Source organism: Columba livia, chromosome 6, assembly GCF_036013475.1.
Source record: "Columba livia isolate bColLiv1 breed racing homer chromosome 6, bColLiv1.pat.W.v2, whole genome shotgun sequence".
Classification (NCBI taxonomy): domain Eukaryota; kingdom Metazoa; phylum Chordata; class Aves; order Columbiformes; family Columbidae; genus Columba; species Columba livia.
In genome coordinates this window covers 25936860-25959116 of record NC_088607.1, presented here as the reverse complement: position 1 = coordinate 25959116, position 22257 = coordinate 25936860, and the positions used below count along the sequence as shown (strand labels likewise).

The 22257-nt window shown below is 40.4% G+C and overlaps 1 protein-coding gene across 2 annotated transcripts in view; it reads right to left on the bottom strand.

Moving 5' to 3' along the window:
* The window catches only part of LRIT1 (leucine rich repeat, Ig-like and transmembrane domains 1), a 57825-nt gene that overhangs the window by 5272 nt on the left and 30296 nt on the right, over nt 1–22257 (bottom strand). Inside the window, exons 1-3 of one of the 2 annotated variants that reach the window (XM_065067638.1) lie at nt 7078–7529; nt 4070–4536; nt 673–978 (exon numbers count right to left, since the gene is read on the bottom strand). In XM_065067638.1, coding sequence (XP_064923710.1) covers nt 673–978; nt 4070–4536; nt 7078–7199 — 895 coding nt within the window. In that variant the 5' untranslated portion in view covers nt 7200–7529. Of the gene's footprint in view, nt 1–672; nt 979–4069; nt 4537–7077; nt 7530–22257 lie in introns of those variants that run through there. The other variant, XM_021284418.2, reaches the window with a different exon arrangement.

The following is a 22257-nucleotide window of genomic DNA, read 5'->3' as shown; positions in this document are numbered from 1 at the left end:
ACCGTTTCTTGGAAGCACTGTCACTGAAGTATTATATCCTTCAGCAGTTTAGTGGCTTTTTAATCTTTTAATATATCATTAATGTTGCATGTTTGCAACCTTTTCTTTCTTTGTTACAGTACATTTGAACCCCAGTTGAATTCATAACAGATCTCTCTGCCAGAGATCTTTATGAATGGATTAGGAGCAGCTCACCATTAGTCTCAAAGACCCATAAAACAATTCAGTGGGAAGCCTTTTAAGTGACTTAATAACTAAACAACTAACACAAAGCTGCCTCTTGTTACAGCTGGATATATTTCATTTCTTCAGCTCCAACAGACTCGCAGAAAACCCCTTGACTTGTCTCATCACTACCACAATTGCTACGAAACAAAGCACATCAAACTTTTTACACATGATGTAGTATACATTTATCTGATGACATTTACATCACCATATACATAACTTTATAGTTGACAGAAAACTATAATGCAATAATGAATTATACACAATACTATTGTGTATTATAGTATCTTAATTTTGCACCACTTTCTTTTTGGTGGTCTTTTGTCAGTGGGAAGGATCAGTTGTCAACATAAGCTTCCATTTGCTGAACAGCCTGTAGAAAATAAAGATGTAGGTCTCCCTCACCCAGTCCGTGTGTACATGAAAAGCTTAAACCAAACCCACCTGTGCCATTTAGTTGAGCACCATCAGCCCTTCTCCAGCTGAGCTCAGGAATGGGCATCCCTGTTGTCCCACATCGCAGTAGCACAGTGCTCCCCAGGATGGTCTTTACTTTGGCCACGGATGTATGTACAACAGGGCTTTGACACTTCCTTAGCTCGACTTGGCTGAAGGAGACTCCTGCAAGGCTCCGGGGGGTGAAGCATTTCAGCCTGGGCTCAATGAACGCTATGTTAGGAGACTGGAAATTTAGGAAATGGACCATTTCATACAGACTGCAGTCACATACCCAAGGATTGTCTTGCAAGCCTGTCAAAATCAAACAGAGTACTAGGTCACTCCAACAGCACCTTTTGTTTCTATTTTTCAGCAGAACAAACTGTGATAGGCTCCTAATCTGCCCTGGTAAGGACTGTCTGTACATATGCAGGATATGTGGGAAAGTGGGGGTTGCCCTGACAGCCTCATGATGCTGTTGGCTGAGACTGATGGCTCCCATATTTACTAGAATGGAAAAAATGTGGCTTGCTAATGGATCTAAAAATCTGGACTTGAAATCATTATTCTTTAAATCCAAAGCAACATTATTCATGGTTTATTTGTTTTGGAGTGTGGATTTTTTTTTATAGGAAGAAACCATGAAGTCTCTTCCTTAGGCTAGGAAATTCTCCCTACAGGAGATTATTAAAATATTAGCCAGATTATCATGCCAACTGTCAGGCCTGCAATAGGTATAGGTGATCCTACTTGACTGTAAGAGGCCTATTCCAGTCCATAATTCACATTTGATAAGACAAAAGAACTGTTTTAAGGAGTAGATTGAAGAAGCAGATTGTCATGGTATAGAAAAAGAACATAAACAGACGATAACTATATTAAGAATATACATGTAGAAGGGGATATATTGAAGAATACACTCCTGTTTCAGAGTCCCAGAACGTTTCTCTATTTCTTTTTTCTGCTATTTCAGTGTGGGTTTATTGAACTGAAATTCTGAAAAAAATGAGACATTATTAAGAAGAGACCTGTGAAAATGGTACTGAAAAAGCAAAATCAATACTAGAGCAATGCAGGAACAGAAGTTGCTGTATTCTGACGGAATCTGTGTCAACCTGCTTACAAATATTCACATTCACCAGTCCTACGGACAGTTTATGGTCTCTGATGACTTTACCTAGCAGAATTGGCGCAGGGGATATTTATACCATCCAGCTAACCCCAGACATGGATATGACACCCAAGCCAGGAGCACAATGTCCCAGGCCTCCTGCCTGCCACAGGAGTGAGCCCTGCTCCCTCCAAGGGGGCTTCACCTCTTTTCTGCAGACAGCCCAAGGACATGGCTCAGGGCTGGCAACTGCCTGAAACTGAAGTACTAATACTCCCTTGATTCCTGGCAGGAGGAAATGACAGCTGCCCACCCTGAGGTCAGTTGTTTTATGGCATTTTTGCTAGATGCTTACTTCTGATTCCATGCACTAGATGACAACTTGTTCCAGATTCCCTTAGCAGGTGCCCCAGCTCCATTTGATGCTCTGGCACCCCCAAATCCCCACTGAGCCCTTTGATGCCCTGCATATCACAGTCCTGTGGGCTCACATGGAGAATCCTCATGTGCAAAAGCTTGTAGCCTGGACACTATCAGTCAACAAGATACCGCTGGAAGACTTCTTGAAGTAGTCTAAACGCAAGAGCTCTGAAGAAGAGTCACAATGATGCACTGTAGACAAAGGAAGGGAGAGGGCTGACTCTTCATTATTCAAGGATTTTTTTATGCCTCCATGAGAAACAGGCATGGGCAGAGTGAAACAGAAGCATGCAGCTGTATTCTCCCATTCTGCTCTTGTGAGGGACCTGCGTTTCATATACCCGGTCCCTATAGGTGTCAGCAGAATAGGACTTAGAAGATGGAGTGTCTATACATTACCACATTAATCTTAGTATTTTACTCATCTGCCTACATGATTTTTTTAGGATCCTGGTACAAACAGCCTGTGCACAGCTGGCTATATAAACACTCAGGTTGGTCACGAGCGCCAAGGCATGATCTGTTCTTCTTGTCAAAATACTCTCCTAATCTATACTGGATGGAATAGCATTTTTATATGTAACTTGACTCTAAAAAAATGAATAAAGAAAAGAGTATGATCTAGGCAGTGTCTTGTCACGCCACAAATTAAACCAGCAATCCCAACAGCCAGCTTTGGCTTAAAGAACTTGATACCACATCTGGCAAAAAAAAGATGATGAAACATCTGCTCTTCTCCTGATGCTAATGAAACCTTAAACAACATCTGCTAAGGACACTAAAAGCTTTGTAGGTAGAAATTCGAATATTTTTAAGCTGTTGTATCTCTTTCCACTGCAATCTGCTTTTAAAAATTTTAATTCCCCAAATTTATCCAAAGAACAAAGAGTAACGAGTACTTCCCAGAGTGAGAGAAAACGTGCAGTGTCTCTGGTGAGTTTATCAGCAAGTGTCTGAACTCACATCCGTGGCTCTAGAGGCAGCACATGCAGATGCGCACAGCCTGCAGATCAAGCAGTCAGTGGAGCTGGGTCAGCTCACAGCAAGTGAAGACAGCAGATGGCAACAACTCTGAACCATCATTGACTTGCTGTGGATTTGAATCAGTGCTCAATGACTAAAAGGCTGAGTAGTAATCCCTTGAACCAGTAAATGTGCTCAAAACCTCATCTGGGGATAGTGCAACTCAGAGAATTCAAGACAGTCATCTGTAATAATAAATCAGCCCTCTGACACAAAACCAGACAATTGCCCGGAGGCCACACTTATGAGGAGCTCAGAATTGTCACCAAAAAGTGGATTCTTGTAACTTTATACCTGCTCTTGAAGGTAACACTGTCTTAGTGGCTTTGGGGAGACCAGGGTTTAATTCTGTGTGAAGAGACAAACAAGGCTCTGGAAAGAGACACACACTGGGAAAACTGTTAGTCCTGACCCAGATGTTATGCTCAGTGACAGCTTTATTCCTCTTTAATTGGGACATAATAAATATCTATCTTTTACTTAATGCTGCTTAAAATGGATCAATACCATAGTAACTGTTATTAGAAAACAGCACATGAACAATATAGCACTCTAATCATATTTATATTTCTGTCAAAAATGGCAGTGTCAATGAATAAAAATGGTTTGAGCCAAAATCATCAGTTTTGTGTCACAAGGCTTAAAAAGTGAGGGATTAATTTTATGGTGTAATAAGCCAGGGGCTGGCAGCCTGAGTGTGTTAATACATAAATGAATTTGGATACTTTATATGGGGTATTGAATTAGCAGTATACTTGCTATGGTAACCAGAGTGGGTGAAATTTCTGCGATAAGATGTGGAGCTCTTGTCATTTGTGCCCCCTGCGAAATGACAGGCACCTCTCTTACCTAGGATGATCTTGGAATTATCATTGGGGAAGTAAGGAACAGTCTGGAGGTTGGCCCAGGTGGCAATAAGAGCCTGAGGAAGAGTCATTAGCTTGTTGCTAGACAGGTCCAGGTATGTGATATTCTTGATATAACGTGCAGCATCTGGAGGGATTGAGGTAAGTTCATTGTTGTGTAAATCCAGAAGCCTTAGCTGTGGCATGTCTGCCAGGGTTTCCCAGGGGAATGATATTAAGTCATTCCCATCCAGCCTTAGCTCCTGCAAGCGACGGAGGCCCTTGAAGGTGATCCCGCTGAGGCTGGCCAGGGAGTTATAGGGCATCCAGAGGTATTCCAGGTTGTGGAGCGCATGGAAAGCCTCTCCTGGCACTCTGCGGATGGCTGTCTTTTCTATCCGAAGCTTGGATGTATCTACAGGGATGTTCACGGGAGTGAGGGTCATCTCTGGGTCATTACACAGCACTGTCCTGGTGAGGGAACACAAACACAGGTATGACTTTCTTATATTTTGAAAAGGTTTTGAAACTTTATTTTAAAGCAAGATTTTTATCTGCCTTTCTTTTTTTCACAAGCTTTCTTCTTGTCATTTCTTCCTTGCTACTGATCTCTGTATTATCGCCACAAGTACATCAACTTGCAGTAATTCATATGTACTCTCCGACTGTAGAAACTATAGTGTTGTGCCTCTCCTGGAGTGGTATGAGTCTGAGTCTGAGTCTGGCCCATATAGCATTTCTGCTTCTTTTTTTTTCTTCCGTTTTTTTAGAGTACTTATGATAGACAGCAGTGACAACATTCATGGATAACAGAGGATTCTAGTGCATGTTAAAACAAAAGGATCCATAATTGAACAATAAAATACATACAAAAAGAAGCCTTATTGAAGCGTGGGATGGCAGGAAGTAATATAGATTAAATACAGCACAGGATCTTTGGTTTGTGAAATGAGGATAAGAAAGTCAGATAACAACTCACTGGAAATATACTACAGCAAGCTCTGCTTTACTATGAAGCAGTTGGAAAGATGAGTACAAACGGTAGCAGTCACCGCACTGCAGGCATGTACAGTTATGAAAGTGCAGAAAATTAACATTTTGGAAAATGCTATATTAAAAGCCAGGCATATTCACATGTCTTATCATTCCTTCCCATTTCTAATTTTTAGAGATCAAATCATGAAAACCCTATGCTGCATTTTTGCAGCCTTCATACAAGAAGCTGTGACTTTGCCAAGATGTGGGATTGTAGATAGCCATGAGGAACGAAGTGAGACAAAACAGATCTCTCAGACTGCACTTTAATTTGCCTATCAGCAAGGAAAGACAAATTCTTAACAAAATACAAAACCACCTTGCAAAAGGTAACAGGTTACGTAGGTATGTCCCACACCACATGCTAAACAAGATACCACAAGAAATATAATGTGATTAGTCAAATAACATTTTCTTACCATACTGCCTGGCTGATAAATAGAATACTACAAAGCTGCCCAAACCAGATTGACTTTGGCTGAAAGCACTTATTCTTCTACTATCAACAAAAACAAATAACATCACTGTACTGCTTATGCAAGTTTCCTGGAGTTAAATGTTATTTGAGCCTACAGTTAAATTGTTGATTTACAATAAAAGCATAGTACATTACTCTAACCCAGAACTTTTATTGTGGCATTCAATGCTACCCACACTCAGCTGAAAGTTGAGATTTTTAGGAAGCAAAAAAAAAATCTATCATTAAGAAAAATCCAGAAATTCTCTTTCAATAAAACCTTTTTTTGTATGCACAGGCATGACACAAAATGTTTGGCAACAGAGACACTATGGCAGTAAAACAGTATGTTCCTCACAGTGTCCCTAAACTATGTCAGTGAGCACTAACCATTTAATCTATGGGATAATCTCTTTCTACTAGTTAGAAATATGAATCATAATGCAGGAAAAAGAGGTGACATTATGCTCCTTAAGGGACTAATGGATATTTGCTTTATTATCTTACCAAAACACACTACAGCTTTTTAGAGTCACCGAGAGGAAATTCCCCTGGGAACTGTGACATTTATGGAGCAATAATTGGCTCGCCTGCTATTGCACTCCCTTTTAACAATTGTAGACTATTTGTGTCTCTACCACGCTTCTTACTGGGGAAGTTTCTGATATTAACTCTATAGTACCATAAAAAAAAGATAAGGAAGTAGCTGTATTTCATGGGGATTCAAAATATAGGAGACAGACTTTCATTTCAGTATTGTAGTCTTGTCTAGAAAAAATTTCTTCAAAAGGATTTTGCAAATACTTTCTCACAAAAGACCTTCTACTGTGGATCACACCTTATAAAAAATGTAGCCTGTATTTCATTAAGTCGGATCATTAGTTTGTAATTAACCTTCAGAAAGACTTTTAAATTCAGTCCTCCAGAGAAATGTTTGTACAATGGCATTGCATTAAAAAATGGGTGTCCTTCTGGTCTGGTCTTCTTTAATGGAAAGTTTCCAGTCTGAGAATTATCTTATTTTTTTTATTATTATGACCTTTTTATTCTTGGTTCATTCTCATCCAGAGTCTATTACTTTGCCTAAAATCTCCAACTGAAGGATTTTTTAAGTAAATGAAATTGCAGTTTTTGTACCACAACATAAACCAAATCTAGTTACACTTTAGAAATAAACCAGCAGAGCAGAATAAAGCCTTTTAAAACTAGCATTTACAGCATAAAGGTTAAAAAAGAAAAAAGTTTAAATTTTATTCCCTTTTTGCCATTGCAGCAGCAGTAATTATGTCGCTTCTGTTCTCACAGAGGAGATGCCCAAATGCTTTCTCTGAAATCAGCTTACTGTGTTTTCAGAAGCTAATCCTCTGCAAATAAAGCTAGAGCACAAAGCAACTGGAAAAATAATGGACACGAATCTGGACATGGTATTTTCTCCTCCAAGCATCCTTACAGAAGAGAAGACATAAAATCCATGATGCTCAGAGGAAGAGTGGCAACCCCCCTGGAGACCATTGGCGTACCTGGCTTTTGTCCCCTCGCTGAGGCTGTGGAAGGCGCAGCTGCACTGCGACGGGCACGAGCCACCCGCCCATGGCAGCCCTCCGAGCGTGAAGCAGCAGAACAAACTCACCACGATCCACATGGCTACCTGTGCATGGGAAGGACACCTGGGCACTGGACAACGTGAAGGGTTTCACCTATTGTTTTATCCATTGACTGCTCACATCTTGTTAACTGCCTTTCGTTTTCAGCTGCACTGTGATCTCCCAGCCCTCGCTGAGTCCATCAGATAAAAAAGGATAGGCAGGGATTAAGGATGGGGACTTGAGTTATTTTCATGAAGGTGCTTATTGCTTCCTGGAACCGTACAGACAGCATTTCTTCCCTCGGGGAGCTCCAACAAAACACCCTCCTCGGGCAATCTGTGGCTCTTGTGCAAGAAAAAAGCAAACATACTTTTGGGGACCTCCATCACAGGCAAGATAACAGTTATCTGACTGGGAATTAGCAACAAATTACTGCTTCACAGGGAACTGGGAATACTTAAACGGGTTTCTTGTGCTAATGGAACGTAAGCCTCCTATATAAGAATACTGAAAACATACAGTGATACAATTAGAAGGCTTTATTTTCTTTTTAAAACTTCTAGTTTGATTAAGAAATTATTGAACTGTTGGCAGCATGGCTGATATTAATAAACAATAATCCAATAAATATGCACATATTTCAGTTTATATCAGGGCTAGCACACACCTGTAGGACTGAGCACCATGCTATGACTTGTTGATCCAGCAAAGCCCAGCTGTGGGACCATTTTTGGGTGTGTCACCTGATGCAGGGCCATGGACAGCTTCAGGAATGCTAAGAAAAGCTCAACTCTGTCTTAAGCAAAGCCCAGAGTAGAGCGTCAAATTAATTTTGTCCACTCCCCTTGAAGACAGCTGTTTCCCACCCATTAGCAAAGGCAGCCATAATTGCAAACTGATGGAGACCACCCATGTTTTCAGCAGTCTTCATCTGACTCCAAAGAACACAATACATGTGAGAAAAGCTGAGTCCAAATATGCACAAATATAAAGCTTAAGAGGTTGCTTCTTGAGACAGGAGCATAATTCTGTTCATACTAGCAAGGACATCTCAGGTTTATATAGAATATTTTCTGTTGGGTACAAAACTGTATCAGTCACTCACACCACAGATGTGTAACACTCCCTTAAAAAAAAGGCTTTGGAGAAACTAATAGATGATTACTTTCAACCTGATCAGATTGCTACTCCCCCTCTTCCCAGCCATACTACATTACAGCTTTGGCAGAAAAAAATTACCCTTGTGTCAGACACAAAACAGAAGACACAAGTTAAAAGTTAACAGAAATGAGGATTAACTGAATGCAGCTGAACGGCTAGTGATAAAGCACTAACCAGATAATACTCCTTCAGCAATGCTTTAGGAAAATATTTCTTTTCCAGTTCTGCAGCTCAGGAAAGCCTCAGTGTCCAGCAGTGTTACAGGGGAGAGTCCCAGATGCCTCACTCCAGTGTAAAACACGAGCAATTCTACTAAAATCCTGGACCCTATTAACTCAATAGGAACTCTGCCATCTGCTTTACCCAAAGAAATGGGAGTGTGGGATCAAATGTGGCTGATTGAGGCAGAAACCGCCTGGCATCCTGCTGGCCTTTCACACTGGCCACTTTCCAGCTTCCCTTTGCTTAAGGTCAGAGAAAAAGGGGAAAGGAATTACAACGACAAAGATTTCTCTAAAAGTTAGGGGGGTGTGGATCTTAATTATATTCAAATTAATTAGAAAAAGTGCTCACAGTCTCTTCTGTCAGTGTTTGAAGATGTCACAGCTCTTCTGTCCACCTAAATTCAGATTTCCCTAGGAGAGAAGTATAGTTCTGCATCTTTTTAAAAGCCTGATTGTATCTATAGCTGCCCTTCTGCAGAGATGCACAGAAGAAACAAACCACGTGAACCGCCATAAAGCCAGGGAAGAAACAGGAACAATTTCACGCAAAAGACATTTTGGAGGTTACAAGAAAACATTTTTTTTAAAAAGAGAGCAAACAAACAACAAAAACAGAAAACTACCACAAAGCATTCCACATGCAAACATTCCACCTGAGAGTGCTATGACAGACAGATGTTCTGAAAAGCTGCTGTGGATGTTACACCTCAAAACTCAAATCTCGTCCATGCTTGTGCGGCCATCTCAGATCCCTAACAAAAGACTAGTCCAAGGCAGCTGTCAAGATAGACAAGATGTTCCAAAATAAGTGTGACCTGGGAAACCTGAGTTGCCTATTGCTGCAGCTGGTCTCTTCTCCTGTTGGCAACAGAGGGAGCTGAGGGAGCCCAGTTCACCAGCTAAGCTGGGTGCAGAAGCCTGCATGGTGAAACTACCCTCACATCTCCACTGCTTCCCCACTACCCCTGCTCTCCTGCCCAGGCTGAGGATCAACTTGTGCGAGGAGGATCCCCATGGGATAAACTGGCTGAAATAGCTTTACCTCCAGATTCCACCTCCCCCCTCTCCTTTCCAACACTTGTCTCTGTTGCGGACCTGTTGGCTTTGGTTTTCCTTTCACATATGTAATCAGAAGTTACCAGTCAGAAGTGCAGCAATAACATACCTATTCCTACATACAAATTACCTGAAGGTTGATGAGTATGTTACAGCAACAGCGCAAGGCATTGTTCCTAACAAAGACTGTTTACCAGGATTTCTAGCATATAGCTGTTTTCATGCAGAATTCATCCTGTGTTCTTCAGCAGAATGAAATTACACTGGCAATTTTTCAATAATTCTGGGTAATGAACTCTCAGAGTTTCAAGATAATCTAGATGTGGTTTGGGGCTAACTATTAAACATACATTTCATGGTGCCATAGTTTTGCATAAGCTTGTTTCACAAGTAGCTCTGATAATTAATTAAGGCTTGAAGAAAGCACTTACCAAGAGGGTGGCCCAAAGGATTATTTTTCCCCATGGTATTTTCGCATTCTACATTTATAGTAGTTCAAAGGGAAATTCAAGTATCTCATTATTTATTTCCAAAGATATGAAAACACGATGCAGTGCTGCTCATTAAATATCTCTAGTTGTTCTCTTATCGACTTCCATTAGGCCCCATTTCTAGATTTAATGATTTCTCAGTTCCCCTAATGATCTCCAAGCTAAGACTTAAGCTCATCTGTTTTTGTAGTGCACTCATTGGTCAACTTGCCTTACTTTCCAGACTCTGCCTCAGCTCAATACTCATGACATTGACTGAAACATCTCTCTCCCCACTGAAGCTGAATTCTACTTGAAAAAGCAATTCAACATAATTAACCTCTTGCCTCCGTTTTTTTCAATGCATCTGATAAAGTGGTTTCCCTCCATTGGAGCTCTGGAATAATAAACTTGTAGAAAGTAGCCAGTAAGTGTATGGTAAGATTTGCTTTCATGAACCTCAATTTTGACTCACAAATGAAACACCTAAGTTACAACTAAATGCTGGGAGCAATAGAAGTAACTTTAATTTATAAAAAACAGCAGTAATCAATAAAGCATGCCTTAGCACCTGCTAATGCTATGCACTTTGTCAAGAAAGCTGCTCTTTAGTTAATGTGACAGACTCCCTTCTGAATAAGACAGAAAAAGATGTGGTTGTAGGCTAAGAGATTAATAAAACAAGGTAAATAAAAGTGGTAACATTAACATGTTTCTCACCTGGGAAGTCTATCCACAAGTTTAAGGTTGAGGTTTTCCTCCCCATTTCCTCCTCATTGGTACCTCACCATCAAATGATGCAAATGATGGGTTAAGCATCAAGCCACAGATATACCTGTGTTAGGCTTGATGTGAATGGCCAAGAGCGTGGGACTGGCCTCACTTGAGGAAACTCAACAAGAGGTTCACCAGGAGGTGAGGAAACCAGCTCCAGTTTTGGGTTTGGACATAAGCAGCTGGAGGAAGAGGAAAAAGAGGAAGACCTCAGTGCACAAGGAGCAATACGTTCCCCTGGTGCAGAGACTTCATAGATGTAACAGAAAGGAGCAGGCAGAAGAGGATAGAGTTGGTAAAACAAAGGCAATGAAACAAGATGCCTGAAAACAAAAGGGCAGATGCCAGTACCTGCACTTCAGGGACTGCATGACAGGAACAGCAAGCACATGCAAGGCAGCATTGGTGAGGAGGCTGCAAGAAGATGCTGCTTCTTCTGGTTACATCCATGCTGCCTCCCTAATTCAGTGAGATGAAAAAGATAAAATTGCAAGCAAAATCTGGCTACTGTGTCCAACAGACCATGTATTCACTTTTACCCACAGTTCTGGTTTGTCCTGACGCATTCGCATGCAGCACAACAGCTTTCTAGATCTTCACAGTATTTTTAAGGTTTAATTTTTTACTTCCTCCCAACTACTGAACAGTTATTCACATGTTATGCTAATTAATTTAACATAAACACTAATGAGCTAATTTCCTTGTAGGTGCAGGTCACATTTATATGAGACTTCTTAAAATCAATATCACCTTTTGCAAGTGCCAAAGGTACCAGTGCAGACTAAAAACATTTTTTCATGACAGCCAATTCCATTCCATAATGAAACTAGTGGGAGTTAGGCCCTTCACTTCCATGAGCACAAAATTCTGCACTCTAAATCATAAAAATAGTGCTCCTTGCTGCTTACTTAGGAAGTAAACAGTTTCTTCTCTGCATCAAGCTAAAAATACTGTCTGGAGAAAAAAACATGTAAAGAAGCAGCCAGCAAGTGTTATTCAGCAGAAGTATAAGAATTCGTTTCGCATTCTCTGAGAATAGCCAGATCCCCTATTTACATTTTTAGTATAAGCAAATGCAAAGCAAATGGGATCAAAGTCTACTGTCAGAAAAGTTCAGCACATGGCAATCTTTCCTATCTACCCTAAGTGGGGTATAATGTAGAGAAATTTTGTTTTGTTTTTAATAAGATTAAGTTAATTACTTGACATTATGTTTCCATTTTTTCCCATGTAGACTTTTTGAACCTGTAAGTGTTTTATGAGCAAATTCTACTCAGAAGGGTCAAAAGCAAAACTTGAGTGACAAACTCAGGATGCTCCACTAAGACACTCATTTTTAATATGGCCATTGGTCAGAATTTATTTTTACTTCTTTTCCCCACGTGCTTAGAGAAATATGGCATAAAGCAAATAAACCAGCATATTTTATCTTAAATGAAAGCCATAGAATACCTTATTATCATTATTTTGTCTAAAAGGTTTTATTAGCAGGCAACACAGGCCAGACACTACATCAATTTCATTAGGTAAATGCATGTCCAAGAAGCTTCTGGCAGGGCACATCTTGTAAAGCAGAAAATCCTTCCCACTGATGCAAGTTGAGAGCATGTTAATGCATTACATCATTCTAAATTGGATCTTGCACTTAATGCTTATGAAGGCAGCTCCTCCAGACCTCTAGGACTGAAGTCATTAATAGGTCTCTAGGCATGCCAAAGAAATAAAATAAAACCAAACAGTTTTTGGCATGGAGCAGTAAAAGTCTATCAGTGGTATTTATTTTGTGTATACATTTACCTAGGTTGTTATATCCAGTGCACAACAGTAGAAGCGAGTAGAGACCTCTAACCCAAGGGGGAGATTAGTGCATACACTTCCCTTATGCACACAGCATTCGACCCATTTCTGTCCATGCAGCAGAAGCTGCTTCACAAGGCTACGCTGTAACCAGCGACACTCAGCGAGGCAACAGCTAGCAGAAGATGGAGGTGTAAACCAGTCCATCTCATCTCTCCCTCTTTCTTCCTTTTGGGGCTTGTGCACCTAGGCAGGTCTCATCATGACTGACACGAATTTAGAGTGTTGGGTATCCAGGACCTCCAGGTCCCAGGGGAGAACCAACCCCAACCAACCATTAAGGCAAGTTTGGCCCTGGGGTGAAGGATGTGACACTAACTCTTGCCTCACCTTAAGGGAGCACTCTGGCAGCCACTGTAGCCATGGCTTTTCTATTCTTCTCCGAAGGCCCCACAGGTACAGGCAAATGCCGCTGAGGTTGGATGTACAGGATCCCAAAACAAAATTCTCTGGGACAAGCTCTCTGTAAACTCCCCTGCACAGGGAAAACAGCAGATGAAATAACTATGTCTTTCTTAAAAGCCCTCTGCAAACCTGCCTTTGAGGCTATTAGTCTTGAGCACTAATGAGAATGAATTTGTGCTCCCCACTAGATGGAAGCTGGAACATGCTTCCACCCACAAACAAGAAATGCACAGAAAATAAGTATAATTCCATGTCAGTAAATGTTTTAACTATCATGAAACCATTCACCATGATAATATAAAAAAATAACACAAATGTGAAAAACACACTTGTGTTGCATAGAGAGAATCTTTTCGAGGATTCCAATGCTTCTGACAAGTTTTGCTACACACAAAAAGACCTTTACAACTCAAAACAAGTATCACTCATAGATGCTACAGTCATCAATCAGCTTTCTGCTATGCCAGCTCCTGACATTACAGCTGGTAGTAGTGGGGAAGAAAAGCAGAAAAAGAGAAGCATTGCAGCAAATTCTCACTGCTGGAATGTATGGTTTATAAAGTGCTTACTTTTTCACATTTGTACTTAAACAGTGCTCGGGAGCTCTAGTAAGGCACAGGCACTCTAAAAGTTTTTGTCAAAGACTGACACCTGTATGTCTAATGGAGCACAGCCAGAGAAGAGACAGCACAAATATTAGAGAAAGAAACGTATAAACAAATCAAGTGTATCATTGACTTGTACATATGAATATTTAAACATCTAGATTTAAAGCTTAAGTTATCATGAATAGAAAAATTAATACATAGGCTCTGCTGGCTATAAGCTCTTTGACTGATTTCTGATCAGAATAGTAGTTAAAGGGGAATTTTTACAAGTCTTCTAAAGAGGAAACCAAATAGATAGTGAGATTGGAGAAGTATTTATGTGTCTGTACAGTATCACAGTATCACAGTACATTTGGGATTGGAAGGGACCTCAAAAGATCATCTAGTCCAATCCCCCTGCTGGAGCAGGAACGCCTAGGTGAGGTCGCACAGGAACATGTCCAGGCAGGTTTTGAATGTCTCCAGAGAAGGAGACTCCACAACCTCCCTGGGCAGCCTGTTCCAGTGCTCTGTCACCCGCACTGAGAAGAAGTTTTTTCTCAAATTTAAGTGGAACCTCTTGTGTTCCAGCTTTATCCCATTACCCCTTGTCCTATCATGGTTTGCCACTGAGAAGAGCCTGGCTCCATCCTCACGGCACTCACCCTTTATGTATTTATAAACATTAATAAGGTCACCCCTCAGTCTCCTCTTCTCCAAAGTAAAGAGACCCAGCTCCCTCAGCCTTTCTTCATAAGGGAGGTGCTCCACTCCCTTAATCATCTTCGTTGCCCTACGCTGGACCCTCTCCAGCAGTTCCCTGTCCTTCTTGAACTGAGGGGCCCAGAATTGGACACAATATTCCAGGTGTGGTCTCACCAGGGCGGAGTAGAGGGGAAGGAGGACCTCTCTCGATCTACTAACCACTCCCCTTGTAATACACCCAAGGATGCCATTGGCCTTCCTGGCCACAAGGGCACAGTGCTGGCTCATGGTCATCCTGCTGCCCACCAGGACCCCCACGTCCCTTTCCCCTACACTGCTCTCTAATATGTAATTTCCCAACCTATACTGGAACCTGGGGTTGTTCCTGCCCAGGTTGGTGCTGGCTCTGATCAGCTGACTGAATCACACAAGCTGACACACAAGCACACACTCATAGAGTGAGCAAAACATACACCTAGAATAGCATAAATGTAATGTCCAGCAACAGCATTCTCACAGAAGAAAATGCAATTCTTTTCTGAGATGCCACAGCCACAGTCCATTGCAGTACAATTTGATGACTGGACATATCATAATCATATCTGACATATGTATTTTAAATGGGTAAAGCTTTTTTAGGTTTGTATTCCTGGCCTCTCTTCTCTATTGTACCTTCATCCCCAAAAATCCACTAAGATTCCTACAGTTAAAGAAAATCAGCTAACTTCGGGCTTAGCATCCGTAGCTGCATGACAGAGGGGGTCATGCAGTAATATTGCTGACTGCAACCACCTTTTCTGATTTGGACCTTAATACTATTAGTCTAAGCCCTGCAGAGTCACCTCTGCTTAGGAAACAGTGCCTGTTTTATTTTGCTTCTCCAGGCATGCAAGAATTATTAAACTTCTGACGCTGTTTATCTGGGTCCTGAATGCAGATAGAACATAGTGTTTTACACGGCAAACCTCTGCCATCTTTCCAGTCTGATAATCACCAGCTTTCCTATTTCAATTTACCTGCCTACAGCCTCAAGATTTCACAGGCCAAGTACGTGCCCTTGTGGCAGTTCCAGTAACCTCTTGGAAGCTGCAAGTCAGGTCTTACACACAGGGACTAAGAAAAATAAAAAATTAAAAAAAAAAAAAAAAATAAAGCACAAGAAGGTAGAAAAGGTAGGAAGAAAGGGAAAAGGAAAACTTTTGCCCCAGTCTATTCTATTTTCTTAATGTTATTTTCCTCAGAGCAATAAGCTCCTCTCAATCTATTTATTATCTTCAGTGGTGTAACGTATGTATATATACGAATGTGGTGGGCTCATAATAGGAGAATTATATTGTTCATGTAATTATTCTTATTTTTATTCTGATTATTCTTGGACTAAATGATTCATTGTATGAATTAAAACAAACAAACAAAACAAAAAAAAAAAAATAAAAAACAAAAAAAAAAAAAAAAAAAAAAAAAAAACATATTATTTGTGAAATACAGGGAGTTTGGGGAGGTAACAGCAGAAAATCAGGGCATGCCTCAGGTAGCCTCTCACCCCCACAACTGTCTTACTAACCCACAGAAGGGCAAAAAGCAACAGTGCCACATTTTAGTCCTTCTGATTTGCTTTATGGCCCATCCTTCATTTTTTCAATCCTTGAAGACATATAACTGGCCTAATTTTGATGACCTACCCTCACCAAGATATAAGTGAGAAAGAAACCTGGGAATATAAGGAAAGCCTATGATGATCAAGAGCTTCCTCTAAGCATTGACTTCCCTGTCCCATCTGCCTGCAGACATAGTAATATTAAATCCATTGCACACTCATCTTCAGAGAAGCTAATTAACTTCAGAGGATCTTTTCTAGGGCAAAAGCGGCCCCACAGTCCCACTCAGACCAGAAGAAACACGGGGAAGGTTGATGTTCCAAGGGCAACAGCAGGAGGTAGCACTTGTGCTGCAGCCTGACAAGAACTGTAGAATGAGATGAAGTTTTAGTGAGGGCGTTCCCTAAGGAATTCTCACAGAAGTGAAGGGATGTGCAAGGTCCTTAGAAGGTCCTGTCACCTGGGGAGAGTTTAATCATTTATCATAATGAACATTAAGCTTCTTTACCAATATATTGGAAAAAAAATACCAAGCTTCTCGTGTTTTCTTGACAGTTTACTCCTCAGTGCCTGTATTTTAACTTCAACAATTATAGGCATTTCTACCTTATTAAGTAAATGCATCCATTAAAGTTTTTAAATTAGCATTTATATTTGCTTCAATATCTCAGGTAAAGTGTTTGGCAAGTTACTTCATTTGCCTAGAGAAACATAAGAAAAACAATCTTTTCCTGGGCATTCTCTCTTATTTGAATTTGGTAGAGTACCTGTAAAATAGCTATGTAACCTACAGTTCATATATTTTGTCTGTCTGAAAAACAACTGCCTAATCAAGACTTCCACTTTCTGGTGGAAAGATTCTATTCAGGACCTGAGGATTTTTCTGTAAAAACAAAAAAATTACAATGACTAAAGTGACTGAAAGCTGAATAAGAGAGCCTGGAACTATCATTTTGAAATGGCACATTATGAAAACTCTTCTCCTCCTTCATTAGCTAGCTACAAAACAAACAATAATTCAGCAACTTTCTCACATTAGAGATGACAACAAAAGCACAACTGAAGGCTTTGCCTTCATCATGATTAATTTAGTTTTGTGATACAACATAATCTAGTTTTTACAAGTCTCGTTTCACTCTATTATAAAAGGCAACTCAGCTTGAAGAAATTGCTTATTACACTGAGCTCAAAGAGTTGGATAACAGAAGCTAAAATAATTAGGCAATCTTTAAAAAACCAGTAACTTATTTTATGGAAGTGTGGATGAAAGTCCTGGTTAATTCAGGGTGCGGTTTATAAATAGTTATGTTGATTGTCTCTAATGTGCTCTAAAAAGTGCACTTAGCATAAGAGGCCTTGATACATCTATTGTAAATAAAGTATATTTGGTCAGGTTTCCATAAGATCCTTCAGAAAAAGAAAGAAGACTAAAGAAGTGCAGAGCAGGCAATGACTGTAGTCAACCTCAAGCTTCAGAAGAAGTGGAAAACCCCAAATCTTTTATATTCTGGTACAAACGACTGGACTGCTCCATCATAGGGCCACCTGAAAGGCAGGCATCAGTCTGAAGTAGTCCGCGGGCTCTCTCAAGAGTCAGTGAAAAGGAGGAGGTGTCTCCAGAGCACGATTTGTCCTGCCCTACAGTGGGTGATGCTTGGGAGCTGCCCATTTGGTAACAGTAAAGAAAGCCTGAGTTAGACTAGATAATTAGCACATTTGGTTTCTATATGGAAAAATTTACACATCATTAATCCTCTCGATGTAAACACAGATCTTATACTGAAGTCAAGGAAAGCTGTGCAGAATTCAGGCTTAAGTAACATTTGTGATGGAAGTATTAGCAGAAAGTTTGGGGAAATCCCTACAGAGAGACACTGCTAGAAGACCACTAGACAAGATATACAATATCACAGTGACATACACAGCCCAGAAGTTCATTTACATACGTGGTCAGTAGCATAAACCCATTGAGGAACTGTTCAGAGAGAGTCTTGTTGCTTCTTTACAAGAGCAATAGTAAACAGAAGGAGAGCTGGTGTGCAAATCTCCTTTTAATGCAACTAAAGCCCTTCTCAAAAGCAGGGTTTTCTTTGAGAACTGAGAACTGGTCTTTGAACTGTAAGTCCTGAAAGAGTTATTATTCTGCATGCTGTGGGAAGGATGGAAGGCCTGAACCCCTCAGGGCAAACAAAACAAACCCAGTGTTAGGTATACCCAATATTCTGTAGAATGGCCTTCTCTGAAGTCCTGAAATATGCCACTACTCAGCACAGAGGGACAGCATATTTCATTATATTGTGAATATGTATATGACTCTAAAATTAGTACAGCAGTTGAAAGCAAAACATATTATTTATAAGCATCTAAAATGCATTTTGGGAGACAAGTAGCAGATGAAGGCAACAATTACATATATTTTATAACAAACATGATTGGGGTATCTATTAATAGCAAAGACTAAGAAGTCTAGGATGCAAATAATGTTCTAGTAACTTCATTAATTTTCTAGTGTGAGTGGATGGATATATATATATTTATCAAATATGTATTCAAATTACTATGAATTAAGTTACTTGACTTTAGAGAAGCAACTCACAGGAAGGAAAGATGATGCTTCTCAACTCTACAGCAAGTTTCCTCACTCTAATGCCTGAAATGCAGTGGTGTGCAGGAAAGCCAGCCCCAGAGCCGCCTGGTCACAGAAGGTCACGCAGTGTAGAGACCAGACCACGGCAGGGGTGTGAGTGCCTGCCGTGACCCAGGCAGCTTTGCATTCTTGTGTAGTCAAGCACAGGGTTAACACATGACATGTGGGGAGGAGATGAGGGACCTCTGTCCTTTTTTGAAGGGATTTTCACACAGCACTGCTCTAGCTCTGTCTCTGAAGATGCCCCTCCTGCTTTCTTATTTCCTTCTTACAGCTCCTTCACTTTGGCTTAGCACGTCCAAGGAGCTTTTCTCTGGATATTATCCCTGATCTTGGCTCTCTGAAACTTGCAAGTGAGTCCTTCCTGTACCTTCCTCTGCACAGGCAGCACCTCCCACCCCGGCCCTCACCTTGTCCTCAGAGAGCACAAACCCTGCTCTAGAAGCTCTTGCATCCTATCAAGAATGGTCATTGCATGGCTGCAGGATGGTCCAAAGGTTTGAGGCCTATCCACATGCTGCTCTGCAGCCTTGACCTCTGCATCATCCCTCCCGTGACCAGTGCCAGGTGTTTATTTACAGTCTGCAGCATATTCTCAATGGCTGCTTGCAAATCAAAACAAATCTACACAACTGCAACTAGAAGGTCTCCATACAACACGCATTCTGGTTTCCTTTCCTCAATGAGAAGCATTTCCCATGGGGACCAAGATTACCACTCATTTCTGTGATATCAAACAGAAGTCCTGTGTGGCTGTATTCCCAGCCTGCTCCTGCTGAAATGCTGCAGTTTGTCATTTAAAGGTGTTTTTCAATATAAAAAGTCAAAACCAATTTGGCTAAAACTGAATCAGAAGAAAGGATTAGGGAGGCAGAGGAATAATAATACATCAATTTAGCAAAATTCTTGCTGTGAACATAAAAAAGTATGCCAGTAATCTGCATTGATTGCTTGGAGAAAATTCAGAGTGCATGAGCACTCTGTTATCTTTGCACTGCAGCTTTTTTTGTTGTGCTTGTACCAATGCATATTTTACAAAGATTAATGTGCTCCCACCAAATCCATACAGTCTTATGAAATCCATGGGGACATCTGGCGAGAACCTATCAGACCTTTTTTCTGCCTGTTCCTTGCAAACAGATTAGTAACAAGGGAAGTATTCTAAAGTGAGAGGGTAAAATGAAATAGATGTTTTATTGACACAGAGAGGAGATCAGTGGCAATTCAAATTATGAAGTTGCAAGATAACATCAAGTGAAAGACCTTTTCCCCTGAATTTGGAAACAGCAAGTAGCTATCGAAAGAGTGTATAAAGTAGAAAGAGATCACTAAAAACTTCATCATTTAAGGATTTAATTTAAGTCTTTAGCAAACCTTTTATCCTTTGCATGTTTTCACTGACTTCACAGGAATACATGATGTGAGGTTAAGTCTTACATAAAAAGGAGTGAAAGGAAACAAATACAGCTTTGTTTTACCAACTGGAAAAAGAACTGTCATTAGTAGATTCTATCAAACTCAATAATTTATGCCCTATTTACACCTCCTCTTTGCTTGAAGAAAACCCTTCAAAACTAACTGAATTTAGCAGCCATATTTGACCATATGTCATCCCATACTATCCCAGTGAACTATTAGAAAGTCAGCTTAACAGCATCAACAATAGATATTGAGACCCTGGCACATAAATTTTCTATTGATACCAATTGCACCTGAATCAGATGCTGATCCACCACTGGAAACCTTGCCTGCAACTGACTTGTGTTATTAGACTCAGCACAGATAAAGTAAATAAGGTTTAGACACAGAAATTTTTAAGATAATTCAAGAAAAGCAGCCAACAAGTTCATAATATTCAAGCTAATAAAGATCTGCTAAATCCAAAAGGGTTGGGGGAGTAGCCTACTTTCATGAACAAAGTTTTGGAACGAGCAAAGTCTGCACCACAGACTTTAATACACACCACAAAAAATACCAGCAGTGTAACGCATTTGGGATGTTTGCTTGGGAGTGAGAGTGTTACTGTCAGGTTACTGTCAGGTAACCAAAAGCACCTGACAGCCCTCCTGAGGGCAGTTCACACAATATCCATGGTTTTTATCCCTAGTCGAGAAGAGCTGCGCAGCTTCATGTTGACAAGCATTACAATGAGCCATCTATTTTCAAAACTATCACACTGAAAAGATTTACAGTACATTTACAAGATCTAGCATAAATTTTTTTTGCAAGAATACACAATGGATCACTATTAAAACACAGGCTTAGATCAGTCATTTTCCCTGCTAGAAGGCAGGACTGTCACCTTCTTTGTCATCAAGATATGTAGGTGAATGAAAGACAAACATAACGATGGATTTATGTGGTTCAATGTAATTTTGCTCTGCTTAAACCAAAATCTGTATAGCCTAACAAATATCATGCCCTTCTGAAGCCTACTTCAAAATCCAAAAGCATATCCATCATGGCAATTACCTACATCAAAACCAGCTGTAAATTGAATGCCAGAGATCACAAAACACAGTAAGATGGTTTCTCAACCTTGAAGCTTCAATCATTTCTTCTGGGCATCACAGCCTATAAGCACGGATTTCAGGAAAACTGCAAAAAATCCACCCCTGTCTTCAACAGACCCCTGACTGTGAATGCACCTCCACTGTGTAGTCAGAACCATGAACAATCTCTAACCATATCTGAAGCAAATTCAATCTGCTGAATTGAGATGTTTCAGTTCACCCTGTCTGAGCTGGGGGAATATCCCTTCTGCCTCAGCTCTCTTTTTGCTTCCATTTTGCAGTAGGATTATGAGGATGAAAAATGCTACATGTCAAGGTAGCAACCACTGTGCTAGTAGCACCTTGTTGTTAAGGCAATGAGTAGGTCTGTGGAAAAGTAGTAAGGAAGAAGTAAAGAAAAAGGAAACAAATGCACTAAAAAGGGTGTAATAAATTGCCGTTAATAGAAAACAACCCTATCTAGTAGTTATCATAGCTATTGCTACTCCAAATGCAGGTTAAAAATTGAGAACCGTGGTCAAGTTACTCACTTTTAATTGATAGGTATAGAAAATTACATCAATAATAGTTGTATAGCTAAAAACATATAATTTTTTTCACTCAGACTCTGAAAGCTGCTGTCTTCCATTCTGCAGGATCCAGGGATTCAGATTCCCAGAGAGTTAGTTAATCAATCAGTACTACCAGAAAGGAGAATGGTTGACCCTGCTGGGAAATGACAAGGAATTATGCACAGCTGGGATCTGTCGTGTGGTATGCTTGTGGTGGGAATTCAGCTGGCAGGAAAGGATCTGGAGGCTGGACAACCACATGTTGCACACAGCGAGACTCCAGTCCTCAAACATCTCCAAAAGGGCAGCTAGGTAATTCCTGTGAGCACTCATACTGGGCAACTAGCATACATCCTTGTATGTCTAGTGCACAAAATCAGTAATTTGTGTTTGCCTTTAATCAGACTGTGCCAGTGTGAACCTTAATTTAAGCCTCGATTATGGAGATATGTTAAGATACAGAATAGTCATTGCCAGAAAAATACACTTTCTGGTTTCTAAAAAAGCAGAGAGGGGAAGACCTATATGCTGCAGAGATTCTCGATTCATACTTTTTCTCCTAATTA